General features: G+C 39.1%; 1 protein-coding gene across 1 annotated transcript; it reads right to left on the bottom strand.

Moving 5' to 3' along the window:
- Positions 1-428: 428 nt before the first annotated feature.
- On the bottom strand, positions 429-24,361 carry LOC124147972 (cubilin-like). The gene is made up of 26 exons (XM_046518861.2): positions 24,229-24,361; positions 23,245-23,326; positions 21,551-21,675; positions 20,678-20,827; positions 20,224-20,299; positions 19,816-19,955; positions 19,310-19,447; positions 18,961-19,042; positions 18,572-18,699; positions 17,895-18,053; positions 15,944-16,040; positions 15,076-15,200; positions 14,495-14,647; positions 13,530-13,614; positions 11,874-11,992; positions 11,471-11,626; positions 11,143-11,224; positions 10,402-10,520; positions 9,538-9,693; positions 9,169-9,247; positions 7,820-7,938; positions 6,428-6,583; positions 6,108-6,186; positions 4,253-4,377; positions 2,177-2,335; positions 429-1,999 (listed from the first exon to the last, which is right to left on the bottom strand). The coding sequence occupies exons 1-26, from the start codon at positions 24,287-24,289 to the stop codon at positions 1,785-1,787; spliced, it is 3,165 nt and encodes a 1,054-aa protein (XP_046374817.2). The 5' UTR covers positions 24,290-24,361; the 3' UTR covers positions 429-1,784.

The raw sequence follows: 24,361 nt of genomic DNA, 5'->3' as shown, positions 1-24,361 counted from the left end.
AAAATAGAATAGGTCTTCAGCAACCCATGCTTGCCGTAAGAGGTGACTCTGCTTGTCGTAAAAGGCGACTAACGGGATCGGGTGGTCAGACTCGCTGACTTGGTTGATGCATGTCATCGATCCCAATTGCGTGGATCGGTGCTCATGATATTAATCACTGGATTGTCTGGTCCAGACTCGATTATTTACAGACCGCCGTCATATAGCTCGAATATTGCTGAGTCCGGCGTTAAACAACAAACCAACCAACCAATTCAATACTACGTTTCGGTACAAATACTAATACTTTTATCAAACACTTTTATTCAAGAATGAATAAGTTGAAATCAAAGTGAAATGCTGTGTTCTTTGGATGACATGATGTTTTGGGAAACAATGTAACTGACTTATAGCATGGTGGTGAGAAACTAAAGAAGAAAAGAGAGGTATTGAATGCACACAGGTAATTTATTCTTGATTACAATGGATTGCACATGTCCGCGAAATGGATACATATAATATAGTACGGTCAAACAAATCATCAACCTGCGCAAAGATCATAGTTCGATGGTATTCCTCCGTTCATATGGCGATCTCATTGTCGCAACTTGGAGATGAAGTAAACTGAATTAACATATGTAAATAAACAAATAATCCTCTCCGAACTTCTCCGCTTTATTCTGCTTTGGATTTGCTCCGATATTCAAATTTGTTAGCCAGAACTAACATGTACATTGTTATATGGTTACCTATTCATGAGGTTATGAGTGGGCTAATGTTGGTTTAGCGAACAGCACCACAGAGACTATAGCTAGCACAACCGAGATGAATACACGAAGTCTCATGTTTCGGTCGGAGACAATTGACCAATGTCAATATACATATAATCTAAGAATTCCGAAAGGGACTGATACGGACACGTGATGCATTATAACGTGATTTGTTACCAACAATCTATGAACTGCCCGTTGATCATATACTATGCACCGCCAAAAGCACATTCAGCTATTGGGTGATCAGTACGCCATCAATACCATCAATTGTCAAATGTAAGTTATTCATACAACTGAAACAGAGGGCATGTGTACATGTGTATTCCAGTGTCTCTTTCATAAAATATTCCATTGTACCATGTCACAAGGATGTGTTTATGAAACATTATCAAATGGCGATGATGAACATAGTATTTGTTCATGGAATGTAAATTGAACCTACTCAAATGTGGATGATCCTGAGTACATGTAGCGTGTAGATGTAATTTGACATTTTGCTGCATTATTGAAACAATGACATATGATACCGATATATACGAAATAAAATGTAGAATTATATTTTAAATTTTGTATGCCATCAAGCGCATTAAGCTGCACGGGAGAAACTGGTTTTTTTGGTTGAAAATATGATTGGCGTAACTGCACAAATGAAATGGAATGGATGTTAGAGAGTGTAAAGTTGCAACAATCAAGACGGAAAATGAAGGCGATAGATAATTATAATGTGCTTAATATTTTTGACGATTTTAATGAGTCACCAACCTGCGCAAAAACCATAGTTCGAGGGCATCTCAGGGCGTCCTCGTTGTTACAATTGAGAGATAAAGTCATCTACATAAACATATGTTAAGAAACAAACACTTTTCTCTGAATTTTTCTACTTTATTCTTCAAAAGATTTGCAACTGTGTCAGCAAAGCATGTACTAACATGTACATGATTATAACGTTATCAATATATAACGTTATCAATATATAAAGTTGGGAAATGTTGTTCTGGGATTGGAGATGGCTCTTTGGGCTTGGGATAGAAGTTACCACTTTGTCATTTGGGCGGATGTATGTGTGGGAGTTGCCATTGAGACGAATGGACGATTTCGTCTCCTGTTGGCACCTACAACCACTGCAATTAGGAAAATAACGAAGAAGATTCCACCGACGGTCCCCCCGGCAATGGGCCCAGTATCATAATCATAGTCGTCGGTGTCAGTGTTGAAGTTGGGGAAAACTGGATCTGGAATATCTGGAACTAAACAATGGGTCTTGCATCATAATGTATTCAACCTATAGTTTACAGATTAGCAATTATACAAGTCAATGTGACACGTGCTTATTTTTAGCAACATGCATATCGCATGTACTTAAAAGACATTTGCTGAACATTAACTACACCAACATATAACCCAAAATACATCTCAGCACTCACCAGTGTCCTTCAACATGGATGTGTACAACATCTGAAACCCTGTAAAAACATTGGAACCATCGGATTTGAACTTGATGAACATGAATTGTCCGGTGCTGTACTTTAAAGGGACACTGCTGCCGCAATATCGTCCAAGTGAGGAGTATGAGTCATCCACTCCTAGGAGAAAAACACGAGAACACGATATTTCTATTGGGGTATAGACAACACACATTATTATAGGTGTAGATGTAACTAGATGCCCTTTGTTTGAGAACATATAACTGTTATTGATAACACCTTTTGAGATTTTCATTCTCATTCTCCCTCTGAATAAAAATACTTGTACTTTTGAAAATGTATGTTTGGGTACGTATGTGTGTATTTCTGTGCATGCGTATGTGCGTGCATGTATTTCGTTCATAAAAATGGGGTATCCCCTAAATGCCTGCATCTATTGATTAAGGTGGGCAAACAACAAAAGAAGATTATAGCGGCCGTCTCACAGGCAAGTGACGAGTTCACCCAAGTTTTAACCGACACTCCTAAGTATTGTCCGAGAAAATATTCTGCGTTGAAAAACAGGAACTTTCTCCGCTTTTTACAGTACAGCGATAAAGGTACTGTGCGACGATTTTTTTTAAATAGCAGCTTTGCGGAAAATGTGAGAGAACAAAATATTGCCCAATATCTGAACGACATAAATATATATATGGATAACAAATGGAGTTATATGCGTATGTTTAACGACATAAATTCAATGCAAAAAATAGCCTGCCGTAAATGATGAAAACTGATTTTCTTCTATGATGTCAAAAGGCGACAGAGAGGTGACACGGACAAATAAAAGGGGACACAACTCCTCTATCTTCAACACTAGTTTATTGTAACTCAGGTCACTTGGTGAGAATTAGCTGTGAGTAAGAACAATATATTTTTCGTGGTGTTTTATTCACGAGGAACCAACTATTCCAACACAAATATCGATATTGAAACTCTATACGTTTAGGTATTAAAAAACCCATAAGAAATGATGAAATCGTACTTCATAAAAAAAGTAGGATTTTACGTTGATTCAGGCATCGTATACACATAAATGTTACATGTAATTAATCAGAAACATTTTGACAATCATTGTACTGTTATTTGTTGTTATATATGTGATTGAAGCCAACGAAAATTCCGACAAATACCGTTGTCGTAGTGCGTGATTTTGCGTCAATCATGACGTCAAACAGGACGGAAACTTTGACAATTTCTGTTGAAAATATCAAATCATTGCAATGTACCTATTTTTAATTCCCTGTTTCCTTCGATTCTCTTCCCATGCATATTCTGAAATTGTTGAGCCAATGTATTCAACGAATTGACGAATGGATAGTTCAAAATAGGAGAAAATGCTACACTGTGTGTAAAATCTGAATTTTTCTTTGTTTACATTTCAAACAAGTGGAGTTTTTCCAGCACAGCGTTCGTTTCCGCACCTAATATATTTTGCTTGATTTCATCTAGACACTTTGTAAGGGCGACAAAGACCATGTCTCATTTGATTCTACTCTGTATGGGGAATTCAAGGATGTACGTATCGTAGCTGAGTTGTAAATATACGTTATGTTATAGGCGTCTCATAACCAGTATACATACTGTATAAGTGAAACGTGATTTTGTTAACACTATCCAATATGGCGGAAAGTTCACTTCGGCGTTCGTGTTTGCGTATTTTCCAAAACATTCTTAACGATTCTAGGGTTATCGACGAAGTTTTGGAATGAGCATTGGGGATTTGATAAAAGGCAGATACCCGTGATTACTAATGTGCTACTTTTGAAATTCATTTCTCCGAGTAAATATTTAAATTTAAATTTCAAAACATGCTGCAAATAACGCCATTAGTGGTGATTAAGAAGTGTGTAAAAATGGCGACATTTACGATGTACCATATTTTCAGAGGCTGTTTTCAGTCATTTTGCTTGGCCTAAAATGCCAGTGGATATCATCAAACAGGGAATTCCCCTCAGTATTCAAAACTGTGAAGTGTATCTGTGTGCGTGATGTGCCTCTGGCAACCAGGGGGTAAGCAACCGTGACGTCACTTACCATCATATATCTCATAGTAGTCGTATGTACAACCGCTATTATCCTCTAGATCCGAGGAGATGACGTCAAGGGAGACGATGAAATCGGAGTCTTGAGTGTCAATTGTCCAGGAACAGTCAGCGTTACTGAAAGAAATGAAAGCACTACCTTAAAGCACAACTCAAACTCTATCACAGTTTACACGATATCCTTATCTTAAAAATAAAAACTACAAAACCATTTCCATAATCATGAATAATAAAACGTCAACGCCAGAAAATTACCAGTCTCGGTTTCCGCCGAAACAGATTCCATTGGGTGTAAAAAACAAAATAGCGGTAAATAATAAAGTCCACATAAGTCCAACATCATCTTTATATCAGTTTCAGACATAGTACTTTCACTGTCTCATGAAACCTGCATGGAATTGAAAGATAGAGTCACTGGACACAAAAAGCAAATTATTCGATGTCAAAGTGTCAGCAAACACATTGACTATTGCGGAAACGTGACATTTATTATGTTTCCGTTTTATAAATTGTATAGCAGTAATAAGCAGCAGAGACTGGAAAAGAACAGATGTTTATCCGATTCATGAAACCCAAATTGAACTCTTGAATGCATTAATACATTTGTCATTTCAATCGTAAATGTTACACTGCTATTTTACACATACTGTAGATTTTAATTCAAATATCTCGCTACAATTGTTAAATTACGTGGTGTCGTCGCTGGAGTGTGTAAATACATTATCACGTCACAGTTGTAATTTATGACGTCATCATAAGTATGACGTCATTCATATGTTATTGTCAGTTACACTGAAGAGCTGTCTTGAGACAATAATTAAATTTTCGTTGTGTTCATTGTGATTCCTGCTTTCAGATTAGCTGAATTGGTCACATGTTATTGCATTCAATTCCGAATGAATGTAAAAAAATAGGCCGTGCCCACCGAGGCGGACTACTTTTATTACTACGGAATAATATATTACAGTCGAGGGAATTCCCTTTCTGCTCACATGTATCGTCATACACAGGACAGTTAGCGAAATCCATGCATAGTCATTGTCCCAACAACCCTTTCAGACCGAAGCCGAGAAGGAATGAAACAGCAAACGTGCAGGCTCGCTTGCCTGTTTTTTCCAGCTCGCCTCGGTTCCACAACTTTCATGTCATTGGGTTTCATTTATAACTAGCATTTATCCAACTGTGTCTTCCCGTCCTCAGGGAACTAATGTTTAAATATGGCGGGAACTGTCATTTGAAACAGCCGTCTTCTCCGGACATATCTAATTTTGTTCCGGGTCGTTACAGTCTGACTGTTACAGTTCTCACCTCCTGCCTTGATTGAAAGGTCCTATGAACTTTGTTTTGATCCTATCCCCCGTTGATTGACTACTGACTTTGTGGGCGTGTCAAGTTATGTGTTTAATTTGAACAATCACCTGATTCATGTCACGCCACAATATGTATTCCTACTCCTGAAATGTTTGTCAATTTCGTCATTTTTGTCTGCTTTGATACATACAGCTTTTTTTGGTTAAACTATTATAGATAAAACATGTTTTCGTTTTCGAATGAAATTGTAAGCATTGACTTTTGTAAGAATCCGCGGATTCATACAGTTTGCACATCGGTTTTTCGATTCTTACCTCAATGAACAGAAAACAATACACAGTCAATCCTTAAGTGAAAGTACTATGTCTATGAAACTGATAATTATAAAGAAGATGTTGGAATAACGTGAATTTTATTATTTTATTACAAACATACATACATACATACATACATACATACATACATACATACATACATACATACATACATACATACATACATACATACATACATCAGCTGTCAGTTAGGATACTCACTTTGGATAATCAAGAGGATAGTTAGGTGACTGTATGTAGCTGCCCACCGAGTTGGCTACAAGATTGTTATCACCACATTCTGAAAACAATTAGCAGTGTCATTGCATAAGTATATCATTCAAAGTCGACGTGTGTGTCTTAGAAATTGTGAAAACGGCACTGTTTCTTTGACATCTGAGCAATCAGATTGAGCAATACTCAAAGATCTCACATATATCAATATTTAAAAATGAAAATTGTACATTACTTTCGAGCATGTGCCTGTTGATAATTAGAGTTACTAACTTGTCATAACATTTCCAAAGCTGAGGGATACTCACGGACGAAAGTTCCCGCTGTGTAAGCGAGTCGGAAGCCTCGAAATGTGTTTGAAGTATCTGAGTGGAACTTGATGCTGACGCTTGTACCCGAACTGACATAGTTATGGGTAACGGTTCCGCAGAATGTCCCAAGTACGGTGGCATACGTTGTTGACCCTAAACAGTATGTGTGTCAGAGTTTAAACCCACCCGGTGAACGCTGAACAAAATAGTAAAGTAACTACGATCTAAAAAATGAGTATGCTTTATATGCGGAGAACCTTCATTCCTTCACATATTTTAACCAATACAAACTGAATATAACATATTCCTTTCGACGTTAAAGGCACAAGGGTGGTGTAAAATTATTTGAAAAAGGTCACTGAAATCGGTTATGGTACCTGGTGTTCGCGAAAGCATGTAAATATTTCATGAGATGTAAGATATGTATTAATTGTTATTTATAATTGCATCGTTTGTTTATGTCTAGGGGGGGCACGTGTTGCCCTGTCGTTTAAGGCGCCGCAATTCGCTGTGTAGGTTTGTCTGCACCATACCCGTGCTCGTGGGTTTCACCGAAGTGGTAAACGTCTGAGACCTGCATCACTTCGGGGTTTCCTCCCACAATCAGCTGACACGCCGCGATATAACTGGAATACTGTTAAAAGCGGCGTGTTAAACCCAACTCACTCACTGTTTGTGTCTGTGGCGGGTGCCGCCGTCGGGCAGGTTACGCACACCTTTTCCGAACATCTGGTGTCATCACTATTGTACAGTGATTAAATAAACACATCCTCATAATTCAGTCGGAATCGTAGAAAGAACACTGCATATTGTAGAGATTTTTTATGATTCTGGAAACGTTTTTGTCGCGTTTATTTCATAGATGTTATAATCTGCCGCTGATAATTCCTTGGTCATGAATTATCACTGCAATATCAAAATGTCATCAGTATGATGGCAACTTGATGTTAGTTATGTGTTGATGAACTTAGCGGAATTCTAAATACTTCACATATAAAGAAGACTCATTTTAAGATAGTAGTTGATATGTTGTTTTAATATTTTATGAGCATGCATCCAGATAGTATGGACATTTCTTATATATAGCTATATATATTTAGTTACAATAACAAGTCTGAGTGTACTTAAACAATTTTTATGCGCGCGCTTTCAGCTCAAACCAGCTTATTCAGACCATGCATTACGATTTCTTGCGTACGTCACGTTAAAGAAACATTGACGTCACAAAGCAATAACAAGGGAAGACGGGAGATCATTGCTGTTTGCATCAGTTGCCTGAAGAGAATGTAACCAAATCTTTCTTGACCTTTTATGCATTGTATCTTCAAAATAAAGGATACTGTTTCATTTACATAACAATACCCTGTAGTGTAAATGTAATGAACTTACCATCATAAACTTTCACGTAATCATAAGTACAGCCAGTGTTGGACTCCAAGTGGGTGTTAAGGACATGAATCTTGATGTTTGTTAGGGATGTGGTGATGGTCCACGTGCAGTCCATATTGCTGTTGGCACATACATAGTTATTGAATTATGCGATTTCCTTCACCGCATTGTTCAGCGAATAAACTTAGGTGTTTAAACAGTTGAGTTTTCGTGTAACCTGTACCAATGACGGCTTTGAACCCACGACAACCAACGCAAAAGACTCCACTAAACTCCTGAGTTATTATTTTTCGTTTTGTTAAAGTAGCCGTGCTAAATTTAACATTTGAAACTTCAAACTACGGCTTGTTTTTAAAATTAAGTTAGTGTGGTTACATCTAGACAACTTAGGTCTACATTGAAAACAAGGTTATAAACAAAACTTAACTAATATTGAACCTTATGCAAATCATGGCCCCTTGTGAAACTTCACCATAAAAAGTATAAACTAAGCTCTACATTGAAAATAAAGTATGTTTATTTTCTCCTTAGAACATTTGTTTCTACTCAATGGTGTTTTAACTTAGGATTCCTCAAAGCGAACAAAAGTGTCGCCCAAATAATATGTCAGTCAAAAGGCTCTTTCACATGCATGTTAGTTGGTATCCGTTAATAATTAATACACTAATGAAGAAACAGCATGGCTCTACCATCGGAATAGAGTACATTTTTCCTCAATCTCACATAAAAAGGAAAACAGTGTGGTATATACTTTGAAGTGAAGTATATAAAATCATTAAGTCAATCATATATCCATCATTGACAAGGGGGCACGGTTGGCCCAGTCGTCTAAGGCGCCTCGATTCGCTGTGCAGAGTTGCGTCCCTTGGGCACACCAGAAACCTATGATTGTGGGTTCGAATCCCGGTTCGCCCCGATTATGTTTCTAGGTTTGTCAGCACCATACCCGTGCTCGTGGGTTTCACCGAAGTGGTAAACGTCCGAGACCTGCATCACTTCGGGCTTTCCTCCCACAATCAGCCGACACGCCGTGACATAACTGGAATACTGTTAAAAGCGGCGTTAAACCCAACTCACTCACTCACATCATTCACAAAGAAATATATATTTTAAATATATCCTTTTTTCTGTATCGTCTACCTTTTTTTATGCATTTAATGATTGAAATCATTTTTGAAAAGGTAAATGAGGAACGCGGCCATCAAATAATTAGAGGTATACTATTGTGATTTGAAACCTCGGATTTACCACTAAATCGTATCGTTACAGCTAATGGTGGGCGAATTTCGTCTCATAAGATACACCTCATTTGTAGAATTTACCTACACGGTTAAAGGTACACAACTTACTTTGAGTAATCTGCGGGGTAATTTGGTGACGTCAGGTAGCCAGTTGACGTATCGGCCACGAGACTTCTGTCACCACACTCTAGGAAAAAGACGAGTACACAGAGTTCTTTCGATGTATTTAGCAATATGACGCTATAACGTTTTGGACACGATCCCTGCTGGATTTACGAACTTTGAACGTATGATTCCTACTTTGATGCACATGAACTTACTAAAATTGAAAATGACCCCTGTACAAATCTAAACAGATATTAGTATGCTTCAAGAGTTTTCTGAAGTACACGAACAACTTTTACGGTTATGGAAATTATGACAATATGTTGGTATAATCATCTTTGTATAGATTTTGTTCACTTGTAGAGTACTCACGGCTCGTCATTACCCCCGCGTAAGTGAGTCGGAACCCTCTTCCCGTGTTAGAGCCGTCAGTGTGGAACTTAATGGCGGCAGTTGAACTCGAACTGTAGTAGGTTGAAGTCTGGGACCCGCACAATGTCCCAAGTGTAGAGGAATATATGCTGGACCCTAAAGAGCATATGCGTTAAGGAGTATGTACAACGTAAACCAATTTTTTCGTAAGAAACGTAGATAATGCATTTGTAAATAGAGAGTACTCAGAAGCATTCGTCGCGGCATCTTAAGAGGCAAAGTGTTGAACTACACTCTATACATTTTACTGTATATTCAATTGATTGGTTATTAAAACATTAATGGGATTTAAGAGGAGAAATCCTTATATGTACATCAATTATCAATTCGGTTTATTTTCGTAAGTGTAGGCCATCGGCCCATAGTTACATTTGTATTAAAATGGACGTGATGTACACAGCTGTTATTATTGTGACAATAATGTACTACGAAGTGACATCGCTTGATAGATATAGATAGCTGGACGTTCAATTAATTTACAATCAGTTGTAGACATAATGATATTAAATTTTTGTTTGGTCGGATATTCACAAAATGTCTGTGGTAAGTGATCCACGGGTAGCTTGTTATAACCGGAGCAAGCTAACAAGAAATGATACTCGTCCTCCACATACCCAGCATTACAAACACAACATAGTCTTCATACTTCAAACTGATTCATACATATCCGTTTTATTACGTGCCATCACTTACATCACTGATACAAGTAAGGAATAATTTGTGTATCATGTTACCGTGTCTAGATCTGAGTGTTCCCTTTTCATTTCCATCAGTATCTAAATTATTATCAGTAACATTACGTACCATCGAAAACTTTGAGGAAGTCATAACCGCAGTTGCTGCTGGACTCCATGTTCAGGGAAGTAACACTAATCTTTATCCGTGAAAGATCCGTGGTGATGGTCCATACACAGTCTAAGTTGCTGTGAGACAAAACGTGTGGACAATTACAATATATTTTCCTTGCGCTACATAATCCTTACATAATATTGTATCTATATGTGTTTCTTCGTTTTGTGTCAAAGGTATACGATTGTGTTGTCTTTTTAACTGAATTGTATGTAAGTTTCGTCCACCCTTCAACATCAATAAAGTAATCGCTGATAGAGGTGAGGTGAAATTGGGTTTAACGTCGCGTCCAAGATTATTCCACTTATATAGCGGCGTGCATGCACGTGTGTGTGTGGGTGCTTGTACTAGTCCGGACTGATGCCGATTTATAGTGCTAGCTCACTGAGATACCATGCCGCAGTTTAACATGAATATCCCACTCAGACACAGTATACTGACCCCGAGGCGACCAGTCCTTGTTTTAGCCCTTTAATGCCGAGCGCCAGACAGGGTAACAACAAGTACCATCTTTTAACGTCTTTTGGTATGACGCGGCCAGGGATCGAACCCCGGACCTTCCGCTCTCCGGGCGGACGCTCTACCACTAGACCACGGAGGCGGTCAATCGCTGATAGAATGAACGTTCAATAATATTATGTATCTATTGATTCATGACGAGGTAATATTGATTTGAATACATGTACATGCACCTACTTTTGGTAAGCCGTAGGGAACCCAGGGGACGTTAACACCTGATCCGTGTAAAGAGCAGTCAGTTGCCCACCACATGACGTAGCTGGATACATGAATATGAAAAATATGAATTAATAAGACCCCTACTGAAATAAATATGTTACTAGCCGTATTGGCCTTGCTGTTTCACAATGATCATCTTAAACCTAGAAAAACATGCATGTACCTCATGAGGTCAGAGAAGTAAGGTCTCAGATTTATGTAATTGAAATGAAATGACAGAAGGTGGACCTGTGTTTTTGTTGTAATTGTTAATGGTACACCTGTTGGTTCGTTGTGAATTACTCACAAATGAACGATCCGGCCGTATAAGAGAGGCGGAAGCCTTGACCCGTGTTCGAGGCGTCTGAATGGAACTTAATGGTAACAGTGGGACCTGTGGTGATGTAGCTGCTTGTGTGAGATCCACACAACTTCTGAAGTGGAAAGGAATCCGTGCTGCGACCTGATGATACATAAACAATAAACTGAAACATTTTTTATTCATACATGGTTGACACGATCAAAGTGAGACATGGTTAACTAAGTTAGTCGTGAGTTACACTCTAATTATAATGAGCATATCACGAATATCTAATTTCAAACGGCTACACGTTCGATTATGTGTAATAATTCGTATCATATTCATAAAAGAATACAAAAGTTATAACAAATGCGACGAGTACAAGATTGATATAAGTTTAATTTCGTACCAGCAGTAAGTGTGAGGTAGTCATATTTGCAATTAGTGGAACCCTCAAGGTGGAAATCGATGACACCAATCTTGATGTTTCTCAAATTTGTGGTGATGGTCCACACACAGTCCTTATTTCTGTTGAAAAATTTAAAGAGTTGATTATAGAAATATATCCCGCTTTATACAAGACTTTCTTCGGATATCGTTATTTCACACACAAAATAATGTGCAAATATGTAATGCCATTTCCACAACCGATTTCATGCTCAAAGTGCTACGGGGCGGTCGGGTAGCCTTGTGATTTAAGCGTTCGCTCGTCACGCCGAAGACCATTTCTGGTGTTCCCCGCCGTGATATTGCTGGAACATTGTTAAAAGCGGCGTGAAAACAATACACACTCACTCATTCACTCAAGCGCTACGTTATTACGACGGTCAATGTTTCAGTGTACACACGATTTTCATTCTCAGTTCTCTGCACCCAAGGTGCCCGTGAGGCGCTAAGGATACACCACATGTGCTACATCGTGCACATGTACTTCAGTGTTGTGGCATGGTCGAAACCATAGAAACAGGGGTCAACCTGCCGAACGCGATCACCACACAAACCTCCTCGATTGGTTCTGCTTAACTTCACCTGATTTGTGACAGGTACGCTGCGCACAAAACCGAATGCCACCATAAATACAAAACAGTGAGATCTGAACCACTAATATGTTATTTCATCCTCCATTATCCAGTGCATTGGTGGCGAATGATTACATGGTATTGATAGTATAAGAATGCAGATACAATAAACTCGATAAACGAGGATGATAATACTGAGTGAGTGAGTGAGTTGGGTTTAACGCCGCTTTTAACAGTATTCCAGTTATATCGCGGCGTGTCAGCTTAATGTGGGAGGAAAGCCTGAAGTGATGCAGGTCTCAGACGTTTACCACCTCGGTGAAACCCACAAGCACGGGTATGGTGCTGACAAACCTAGAAACATAATTGGGGCGAACCGGGATTCAAACCCACAATCATAGGTTTCTGGCGTGCCCAAGGGACGCAACTCTGCACAGCGAATCGCGGCCCCTGAGACGACTGGGCCACCCGTGCCCCCCTGATAATACTGAAGTGATAATGTATATATACATCTATTTCTTCTATACATAACAATATCAGGTTCGGTGACTTGGTGATTGCGTATCATCTTATCCCGACGGCAGGGACCATGATTTGTATATGTATATAGCTGGCCATGGGATATTGCAGAGTGCAGCGTAAAACATTAAACACACACACACACACACACACACATATAAAAACACACACGCACCCAAACACTCTCGCACACACACACATGCTGTAAAATGAATGTGCTTATGTACTACAATCATATTTGTTAAACAGTTTTGTAAATCAGGGAAAAGTTTCGAACGTTTTCACTTTTCTTGAGTATATATTTCTCAACCCCAAATATGAAAACAACACGTGCCATTTACTTGGCAGATCATAAAGGCATGATGTCATTGCATTCAAGGATGACGTCATAACATTTCAAACTCACGTCATATCTCATTGCATTACAACTGAGAGAGTTTGTGTATTCGAGTTGATCAAAATGTTATTAGCCATTATATTTAAATCGTTTATAAAGTTAAATTATTAAATGAGCAACATACACCTACATCGGATAATTCTCTGGATATCCAGGTGATGTTAAGTACTGGGTCGACCCAGAAGCGATCAGGTGACTTCCACAGGTCAGGGGAGCTGCAAACACAAACAGGATACACATTGATTGAAACCGTCAAATCCATACTTTTAGTCATATTCATGTATCTCGAATCGTTTATAATTAACCAGTTGTTATCGGGCGTTTGCGAAACGAACGAACATTTTGCACTGTACACTACACACGGATTTCAATCATAAAAATCAACTCGCATCCACACTATACACTGGGCAACATCACCATTTGTGCGAGCTTTGTTCAATTTGGTATGTAGAGTTACTGATCGTATGGCATGTGTTGGTGACTTGTGACTTGTGCTCACCTTTTCGCGAACACCTGGTATCATCTCTATTTGATAGTGATTCATAACCACATGCTCATGATATAAATCATAAATCGACTATGTTTTGGCATGAGTTTCTAATGAGTATGGAAAGGGTTTTGTCGCTTCTATTTTCAACATTGACTATTTAAAACTAAAAATACATGGAGTGGGATGCGGTGGTTAATATACACCCCTTAAAAAGGTTAAGTACCGCCCCTTCCTAATGTTCATATACCAAACAGTTCCATGCTAGTTGTGGATACATCCGATATTGATTTCATTTTTTTTAAAGTTTTGGATATATCATTGATACCTGCTGAACAATGTATGTTTCGCAAGATCGAGACAATAACTTCTTCATATCATATATGATGACGCAGATCAAGTGTATAAACGTGCAAGCCTTGATCTGTTTCAAAACATGTCACTAGATAACGTTTTTTGTTTTTGTATTCCAATATGCCACCATGCAAACAAAAACAAGTATGTCATCTGAAACATGATACAGGACACAATATTTTAATGGCTTTTTATACAGAAACATAAAGTTCGTGGGGCCTTTATTCATGTGTATAAAATGTAGGTCCTCATACCTGATGTTGCAGTGTACTTGAGCCGGAAGCCTTTCCCAGTAACTGAATTGTCGCTTTTGAACACCACTGTCATTGACTGGCCACTACTCTGAACTGTCGGTTGCGTGTTACCACACCACCTTTTCAACATCATCGAAGTGCTGCTTCCAACACCTAGCAACAACAAAGCAACATGTACTGCCAAAGCCTGCATATGCCACGAGGTTTCAACATACACGAAGTGCTGCTTCCAACACCTAGCAACAACAAAGCAACATGTACTGCCAAAGCCTGCATATGCCACGAGGTTTCAACATCCACGAAGTGCTGCTTCCAACACCTAGCAACAATAAAGTAACATGTACTGCCAAAGCCTGCATATGCCATGAGGCTGCTTTGTACATGAAATCGTACCACTTATCAAATGGATTTCACGTAACATCTCTATGAAAAATTGACAAGATTCTGAATTTGGGGCATAGATATAAAACAGACCACATCCAGTGAGAAACCACATAATAAAATATCTACGAAACAGCATTATCATGTTGCATAACAACTGAACAGTATAGTATATTACCATGCACTTCTCATATACAAACCATCGTAAACTGTAACGGAATCATAGGCACACCCGACTTCACTCTCCATTTGGGAATCTACTGCCTCTAGTCTGATCATGTAGTTTGCCAGGACTGTCGTCAATGTCCAAATGCATAGGGAATTGCTGAAACCGAGCACGCATTTTTGTAAGTTATCACTGGCGCTTCTCGAGAACAATTGTAGTTACTGTCTATAAGAGTGAGTAAGGGAATGTCGTTTATACCCGCAGTAAATAATTTGCCCCTAAATTAACTGCCTGTGAATAATCACGTCTAGGATGGATACAACAGTGACTAAAGGCATCAGTTAGTCAACATTGGGACCGACGCTTAAGACAAGCGTCGGAAAATGGTGACCGAATCATGTACTAGTATACATGTATAAACCTTGCTGTCATGTGGAAACTCTTTTCAATTATGAAACCAACGTTGTCTTCATAAAACAGCACCACGTGAACATGTACATGTTTACCAGGAAGTGTAGCATTAACAGTAACCATAATTCAACATGATGCACGTTGTTTGGTGATACGAATTTTTAAGAAGCTGGAAGTATTATGCTATTCAATTTCTTCTACACAATACGTTGAAGTGTAATATGTGAGTGAGTGTGGTTTTGTGCCGTTTTCAGCCATATCACGGCGGGGCACATCCGCATGGGCTTCACGCATTGTACCCAAGTAGGGAATTGAACGTTTTAACCACTCAACCACCCACCGACCCACTGTATTTGTGATTGTGTTATTTGTGATACTGCACGTATGATTGTTACGAGTAAATATTTTTGTTCGCGATTTCAGTTTGACGTCATTAAATACGAAAATGCAATTCAATGATATAAATATAGTTTTTAAACACTTCTACTTACTCTCGATAATTAAGGGGGTATCTTGGTGACTGAATGAAGTTGGGAGATAAGTGGGCTGTCAGAGTACCGGTGCCGCATTGAAGGGACGTTGGAATAGCTGAAACAATAGTAATACCTTCTACGTTGATGGCCAAACAACCGGACGTGTATACATAACACCTGTACATGTCGTCAGTGAACGTCAACTTTACTAAACATGTACAGTAGGCCATAGAAAAAGTTATTCCCTCCTATTTTAAAGAAATTCATGGATGACGTGAGCATTACACGGTTTTATAAAATGACACTCTATAGTCGTAAAACCCAGTTTGGCGCGGTCTAGTAACCGTTGCGCTTCATCCTCTCGTAGTTATCCAGCGTTCGGCACAGTTCGGCGAAGTCCGGCGGTCGTCACCGTCCGGTGTCTTCGCGTTCGTTACCGTAAATGTTATTCTCTAGCTGTTGAATCTCATACTTTTATCAAGCATTGATTTGTTATATGTTATCTCATATATGTTTGCTTGCTTATTCTAGTATGGAAACCTTTTTAGAAAAATTTTAAAATAGTCATTTTTACCACATCATTAATTGTACATAATTCCTGTGACCATTTATGGTACACTTGGATAGCGTGTGTTCAGAGCTATATATTGGTATCTAAATCTCCCTAATTGGTCTAGGGAATCGTTTGCTATTCGTGTTTTTCCTCTATTTCCTAAAATGTGTGAGTGAAATTTAACGTTAAATCGGCAATATTTAGGCCATATCGCGTGTTTCCTAAAATCTTTATCGGCTCTCGAGGCTATAGTATTCTCCCGACGAGCAAGGAAAGATTTCCCTCTCCGACGTCCACCCAGGTTAAAGCCCTTGGCGATATCAAGTGTACGCACCGCCAGGATTCGTTAGACCGTTTACGGGTCGTTTTGTTACTGGCTGGGCAGGTCGAAACTAAGGGTTCGCGGGTAAGTAAGATATGGAGAGGTTTTCACTCTAGTACGGACTCTGGTGGTATTTAGATACATTTATTAGCGATTCTGTAACATGTCCTACCCCGTTTTTCTAGTAATCCGTGGATAACCAATTTTCCCGTGACTGCCTAGTTTAGGTCAAGTACCTATTTACGATTGAGAGTCAAGTTACTCTTTCGGGCGAGTAATATTTTATAATTGTGAATCTAGATGCTACGAGGGCCAAGTACCTTGTATGTTTGGTAAGAATGTCCTTGCTCAGTCTAGGTGACTTTTATCAATAAGACTATTATTGTTATTCAGGCGTTTTCGTCTTTGATCCTAGAGTCTTACTTTAGGGATAAGCCCTCATTGTTTATTTCTCCCTATCTAACCCAGTTGAAGTTATTCATTCTTTAGAGTGTTGAGTTAAGTATCTCTCAGATGTAAATTGGTCGCAGTTGACACAATTGGATCTCTGTGTGTCGTGTCATATTATCTTGTCAAAATGTTAATTTATATAGGAACCTTTGCTATGACTGTTATACAGTTGATCAGCTAATCAGCTTGTGTATTTTTTGTGGTTTGATTAATCCGTTATCAGTCTCAGTGCAGAGAAGGATCTTGATCACATAAATCGTCATTTATAGTTACAATTAGCTGACAATAAAACTTTTACCACGATTTAAATTATTACTTTATTCTTTAATAAAGCCCTATTCTCAGTAGCACAACTCTTCCGTGTGCGACATACGCTTGCAGTCGGAAAGCGCACGTTAAATCGCCAATATAAGTAAGTAAGTAAGCACAACTCCATGACAGGCACATATTGACAAATATAATAAAATTCAGAAATTGTAATCAGGTTTCGAAATGGCATATTCGAACTGTAATATAAGAAAGCGTCGAAGAACTTTTGACAGATTCAACAATAAGAAAAGCATTCATATAAAAAGGTATCAAAACAATATATATTTTGTACCTATTAATGCCACTACAACACCGATGATATAGTAAATCCTTACCTGGAGCATCGAGTGTCTGACTGTATCTGATTCGGAAGCCCTTGTTTACAACCGCATCATCCGTCTTAAATTCAACCGCCATGCCAATGCCTGCCGATGTGTACGTTTGTGTCTTATTGCCACAAACCGTTCCTAGCTTCGTGGCCTTCTGGGACAAACCTATACAACAGAAGTGTATTGTGTATTGTTCAGGGGACTTGCCTTTCACATGTTTGTGACGAATGTCATCGGTTGGGCAGGATACGCTCGACGTTTCGCAAACACCTGGCATGATCACTTTTTGATGACACTATTATTGGGCGCAAACTGTGTTGAACATATTCCATATGGATCATGGATCACTAAATGTCCTTTCAACCGGTAGCACCCGTCACTCACACAATTTGGTTATAGATGTAAGTGTTTGTTGGCTTGCACGGTACAGCAGTACTCTTGTCATACGACAGGGGCCTCTAAACCATCTTGACCACACAACCGAGTGACTAACACGGTAGTGAGTTTACTGAATCGTTGAAACTAATAATGACATGTTACTTTCTAATTACGTCTGCTGCGTACAAAAGCGTATTCACAAGTAAAGAGAAACAGTTAAGAAACTGACCTTTATCAATATTACTATGTTGGCAGTAATATGAATGATGTATTTTACGTTTATATTATACATTGTACGATCATACCTGAGTATATTGTTAAGGAATCATTGTCACACTGTGGGTAGTCACCCTCAATGTATGAATCGATCACGTCAATTTCAACATTTCTTCGAATGTGTACTGAGTAAATCTGCCACACACATTGCAAGTCACTAGAAAAATAAGAAAAGGTTATAATCAGCGTGGGCGTGTACGTGTACACTTCTCGATCGCCCTCGTGTAAAGATCTTCCCGAAGCAAGGGAGTTAACGCACGATGAAATTCCAGTCTCAACCTGGATATATACATATATATAATTATGTTAATTATAATTATATTCAATCATATGTATTACATGCAATAATTAATGTATGTAGAAATTTGTGAATTCCACAAGTTATGAGATTTTCTTTCGGGTTTTACTTCGAACATACTTTTCATATGCATCCGGGTATCCTGGGGATACGATGTACAATGGGTTGACGTCGGAAACCATTGTCAGATTGCAGACACCAGCTACAGATAGAACATAATGATCAAGTCATTGAAACATATTTTTAATCACTTACAATTACAATTGCCAATGCATTCACCGAGTACAAAGTCATTGTTGGGTGACAAGATGTGCGTTCCTTAGATGCATTATAATCGATTGAAATGTTTGATGCCTGTGTTCAAGAAATTATACCCTGGTCTGGCCTTTCCGCTGAGTTAAAGCCTATTCTGTTCTGTGTTTAACGGATGTTCGTAGCATTCTATTAACAAAATATTTGAGACGCTCACCTTCAACCGTCCTGTAATGGAATGTAAAGCCGCTTCCAACTTGAGAGCCATGAGTCTTGAAATCTATCCGTAATTTGGTTTTAGAACTTTGGAAGCGAGGTGTAGAATATCCGCAGAACGTACCGAGGAACTGGTTCCCTGAGCATATAAAAGGTTAGTGGTTGCTAAAACCTTTCAATGAGCTTTATCTTGTATATTCGCTTCGGTCTATTGTGCTGCACTCGTTGGTTGGAACTATGCATGACCTAATGGTAGCAGCTGGGGCTGGCTCACTGCAAGCGCTGCATCATTTGAACATAAGGCTTATATTTCGTACTGGGTTTTCTGCTGGTAGGTCCCTGCACGAGGTGTTTACAAACAATACGAAAAGACAAATGTTAAATGGGAATGCCATTGTGATGTATTTAAGTCTTGTGTAACTTCACGTCTTCCAATCTGGATATTTCTAAATGGCTGTTAATCAAATATTCATCGGCAAGTCAGGAACTGCACCCCGTTAAACTTACCATCGCCTTGGTGATCATTATATACAGTCACAGAATCGTCGACACATCCGCTTGACGACTGCACGTCCATGTGGTCGAATTGCACAACTATTGTGTCATTTGGGTCCTTCGCAGTAAGGAACCAGGAGCAATTCATATTTCTGTAACACAGTCATAAATAGGCGTTACCTTCACTCCTACCAGTAGGAATGCACATCTTGTGGAATCAGTATATATGCAGGTATTTTGAAATACTAAAGCACTTTTTGCAGACATATCTTGTATCGATTACCAGGAAACACAGTTGTTTTCATTTATTATCGCTTTAAGTCATTTTATTTATTTATTTGCTTAATCTTCATATCCTATTAATGTAAAGGCCTCTTTACTGATGTGAAAATGAGATACACCCAACTACCATGTACTTACTTAAAGTACTGATTAGGGTAGCCAGGTGATTGAAACGTCGTTTTGTCAGGTGTTGCAATCAAATCCCCTCCACATTCTGCGAACATTGTTATAATTGTATTTTTAACAATTTGAAAGTAAAATCAAGTTTAGTGAAATGAGTCATGTAAACGATGATTAAATATTTTGTAATGAATATACATTGCACAGAGAGATATCACTATCATCCTTTGATTACGGTAACATTTTCCATCCCAGAATTTCTAATCAGACACTAAGAGAGGAACGCATGCCTGTGCACTGGAAAGTACACTTGACTGCTGAACAATTAATATACGAATTGAGTATATAAAATGTCAGACAGGTCACTGGTTGTCTTTCGTTTAGCAGAGATTTTACCAGAGATTTCTCATAGTTATGTTTTTCTAGCTTCTTTTCAACTACTATTGTGACGATATAGTATATCACTGCGTACTTGTTGATTCATAAAACTCCAGATTGAAGCCCTTTAACTCGTGATCGCCGTCAGTCTTGAACAAGATATAGATGGAACTTCCGGTGCTTATAAACGTAGTACGTCCGTTTCCACAAAGTCGCCCAAGAGAGCGGTCTGTAGAGTTTGGTCCTACAAAATAGATACATCAGCACTCGTTTGATAAAAAAAAAGTATATGACAGATACACTGGATTGCCTATTGGCCGGCACAATACTAGCCAAGGTTATCATAATCGACGACCATACCTACATGTACATGTGTACATGGTATTGATGTAATATACACACTTGACATAACATGAATGACATTTTGACATCCGGTGCAAGAGTAATAATCGGGGTTTAACGGCACAAGATGTATGCCGTTTTGGTGTAACCAACGTGAACGGGTACAGTGCTGACAAATTATGATCATAATCTTGGAGACACGTCGTACTAAAAGACTAGCAGTTCCTGGCAGTTGAAGGATTCCAATAGCCCTTCCAAAGCCATCACTGTCTTCTACAGCAATACATCATACAATATATGCAGGATGATTATTTGTCCATCATGATACACAATTGTTTATGTGGCAAATACTTATTATACCGTCTTTCATGGTTCCTGGTATATCAGCTTGAGAAATATTTTAATTCCATTGGGAGGTAAATGAAAACGTTTGAGAATATTCAAAATAGAAACTAGGTCCAACCGGCATATCAATACTCAGGTTATACTAGTGTGACCTCATCTGGATTAAGGCGTCAGTACTTCTGAAATCGACAATCAACAATGTTATTTTATTTATTTGCATACCAGTTCAGTAAATACATTATTAAGTGTCAATAAATAATTGTAGTTCGTGCGCTCTTACCATCGTAAAAGGACAGACTATCATAAACGCAAGCTTTCGATGTTTCTATGACAGAATCCAGAACCTTCACGAAGATGCTGCTGTCTTTGTTACTGGCGTCGATCCTCCACCAGCAGTCCAGATTACTATAGATGTAAGATACCAGTGTTATATCTCTATCGTGCCATGTTTATTTGGCAAACAAATACCATAATAAAGTTCATCCCTATCGTTAATAATCTATGTTCTATCTTTTGTGACATATTTCACAACTCTGCTTTATCACACATGGCCATCGTTTGATAACGGCTACGCACGGTAGCTGTTTCTATGATAATCTAGGGCCAGTTCCACAAAGCGATCTTAGCACTACGATAATCGTAAGCCAATGTTAAAGTATGGCAGCTTCGATCACCTTTTCGCTAAGAACAGGGAACACAATTATTGAAGAGCCTGCAATATTATATCTCACCATCATCTAAGTAATTTGTTCGACATTTTTGAAGTAATCGACCGCTTAAAGCCTTCTTAGAAATAAACTGCATGACTGGATCACCAAAATTCGCGCGTGTGTGTATGTGTGTGTGTGTGTGTGTGTGCGTGCGTGCGTGCGTGCGTGTGTATGTGTGTATGTGTGTGTGTGTGCTTGTACTAATTCGGAGTGATGCTGTTTTATAGTGCTAGCCCACTGAGATACCATGCCGAACATGAATACCCCACTCAGACAAAGAATACTGACTCCGAGCCGACCAGTCATTGTTTTAGCACCTTAATGCCGAGCACCAGGCAGGGTAACAAAAAGTACCATATTTTAACGTCTTTTTGGTATGACGCGGCCGGGGATCACACCCAGGACCTTCCGCTCTTCGGGCGAACGCTCTACCACTAGACCACGGAGGCGGGCTGCACCGACATGTCGAGTTAGGCTACGTTCACACAGTGCCGATTATGGCTCCCGTTTGAGATCAGACAGCGGTACGACACGAAAAGTGAAAAAGTCGGATTACTATCCTCAATGATCTATCATTGGCTGAACGCAGTCGTATACGTTCGTAACAAAGTCCGACGGATCGGGAAAGGTCCAGAGAGGTCGGCCAAGCACTCTCCACAGTATGGTGAGTCACGTAACATTCGGGAAACTCAGCCGATTTTGTCTAGTCGGATTACAAACGTGACTATGTCGTGACAGATTCTGCTGTATCGGATCAAAATCGTAACAGTGTCCTGTGTTGTGTGGACGTTGTCCCCTGGATCGGGACGCTGTCGTGATGAACGGGCATGATTTGGAGATATTGTTCATTGCCGTTTCTTGTCGATTGAGTCCAGAATGCGTTCAGATCTTGCCGAATGCGACCCGTCTTTGTCGGTTCACTGTCCGTTCACTGTCTGATCTCTGTCGGATCGCATTCGGGAGAATCGGGACGCTGTCGGGACAGATCCGATCGTTTTTTACCATCCAGAAGATACAAATCGGATCAGATTCGGATTGAGAACGGAAGAATCGGGAGGAATTCGGCTGGAAACGGCTGAATCGGGACGCTTCCTGAACAATATCTGATTGATGTCGTGATTAAATAAATGTTTTTTACAAATTTGTGAATTTCCCGCTACGAATCATAGGATCTTGATCAGACTTTTGACAAATTTTTATCGGGAATGGTCCTATCAAGGACGTCAGTAAGAACCCTGAGCCCTTAGTGACAGTATCCACTTGCCTCGGATAGTTCTTGTAGGGATATCCTGGAGAGGTTAGGTTGGATGGTGATCCTCTTGCTATCAGTGTCACATTGCACGAATCTAAAAGAAAACGGACATGTTTGACGGGTATACATATACAATAAGTGAGGGATCGCTCTTTATAGCCACATTGAACAGAGTTTCATTTTATTACAGTCTGTCAGCTAATGATTACACCTAAAACACCTACATGTACAAGTATAACACTTTGGCGAACCCACAAACAATTACTGATCGGGGATCGTAATCGGTGTATGTGGGATTCGAACCGGTGACAAGCTGATCCTTATACTACTAGGGGATGTCGTAAATTCTGCACATCTAATACCGTTGCTTATACGCGCAGGTTAGATACCTTTAAACGGTAACAACCCGTCCATTGTGGTTTAATGCAGTAAGATTCGACTCACTGACGTTCTCCCCACGAAACAGTATTCACACCCTGTATTCAATGAATAAATTGCTTGTGAATCAATCTGAATCCCTTCAAAATTTGAGCTCTTTTGACACTTTGACGTTTCTTTACCTCTACGTGCTTCCGTACGAAATATCAAATATATCAATATCAAATATAGAAATAGAAATATCCTCCTGTCAAAGCGGGACTAGGAACAGGGAATTTAAGTCAAAGCAATATTTTTTTCAAGTCGTTCAAACACCGCTATGGGTGTCTGTCAAGGCAACGTAGATCAATATAGCAATGAAATACATTGTTTACAATTGCGCAATGTCTCACTTGTACTCGGGGTCCTAAGTACAACGTCCAGATACTGAAATGGGCACGAGGTCCGAGAGCATATTTCCACTTTAATGGATGCATCAGAAATGCTGATTTACTAACATTAATTAAATTACGTTTCAAATAATACGTAACCAACTTAATGACATATATGTATTCCTCACAAAGATATTTTATATATCACATTATTTTATTATATGTACAATAACAGAACAATGCCTACCTGCAGTGGCGAACAACACCACAGAGACCAGAACGGCCGAGAGGAATAAACGAACGCCCATCCCTTCGTCAAACTTTGTTCTCCTTTCAGCCAACTGACTCAACTGCCTTTGTCTATATACATATAATCTAAG

Source organism: Haliotis rufescens, unplaced genomic scaffold (genome assembly GCF_023055435.1).
Source record: "Haliotis rufescens isolate VD_foot unplaced genomic scaffold, xgHalRufe1.0.p SCAF_1, whole genome shotgun sequence".
Taxonomy (NCBI): domain Eukaryota; kingdom Metazoa; phylum Mollusca; class Gastropoda; order Lepetellida; family Haliotidae; genus Haliotis; species Haliotis rufescens.
Note: the sequence above shows the minus strand (reverse complement) of the source record. Positions and strands in the feature narration are given on the sequence as shown.

Bases quoted from the DNA above. Each gene is read 5' to 3' on its own strand.
- LOC124147972 (XM_046518861.2), bottom strand. From the start codon at position 24,289: ATGGGCGTTCGTTTATTCCTCTCGGCCGTTCTGGTCTCTGTGGTGTTG. The intron at 18,700-18,960 runs GTATGTTCGAAG...TTATTTTTCTAG, and splicing joins TACCCGGATGCATATGAAAA to TGACTTGCAATGTGTGTGGC. The intron at 11,225-11,470 runs GTGAGTAATTCA...TCATGTATCCAG, and splicing joins TACGGCCGGATCGTTCATTT to CTACGTCATGTGGTGGGCAA.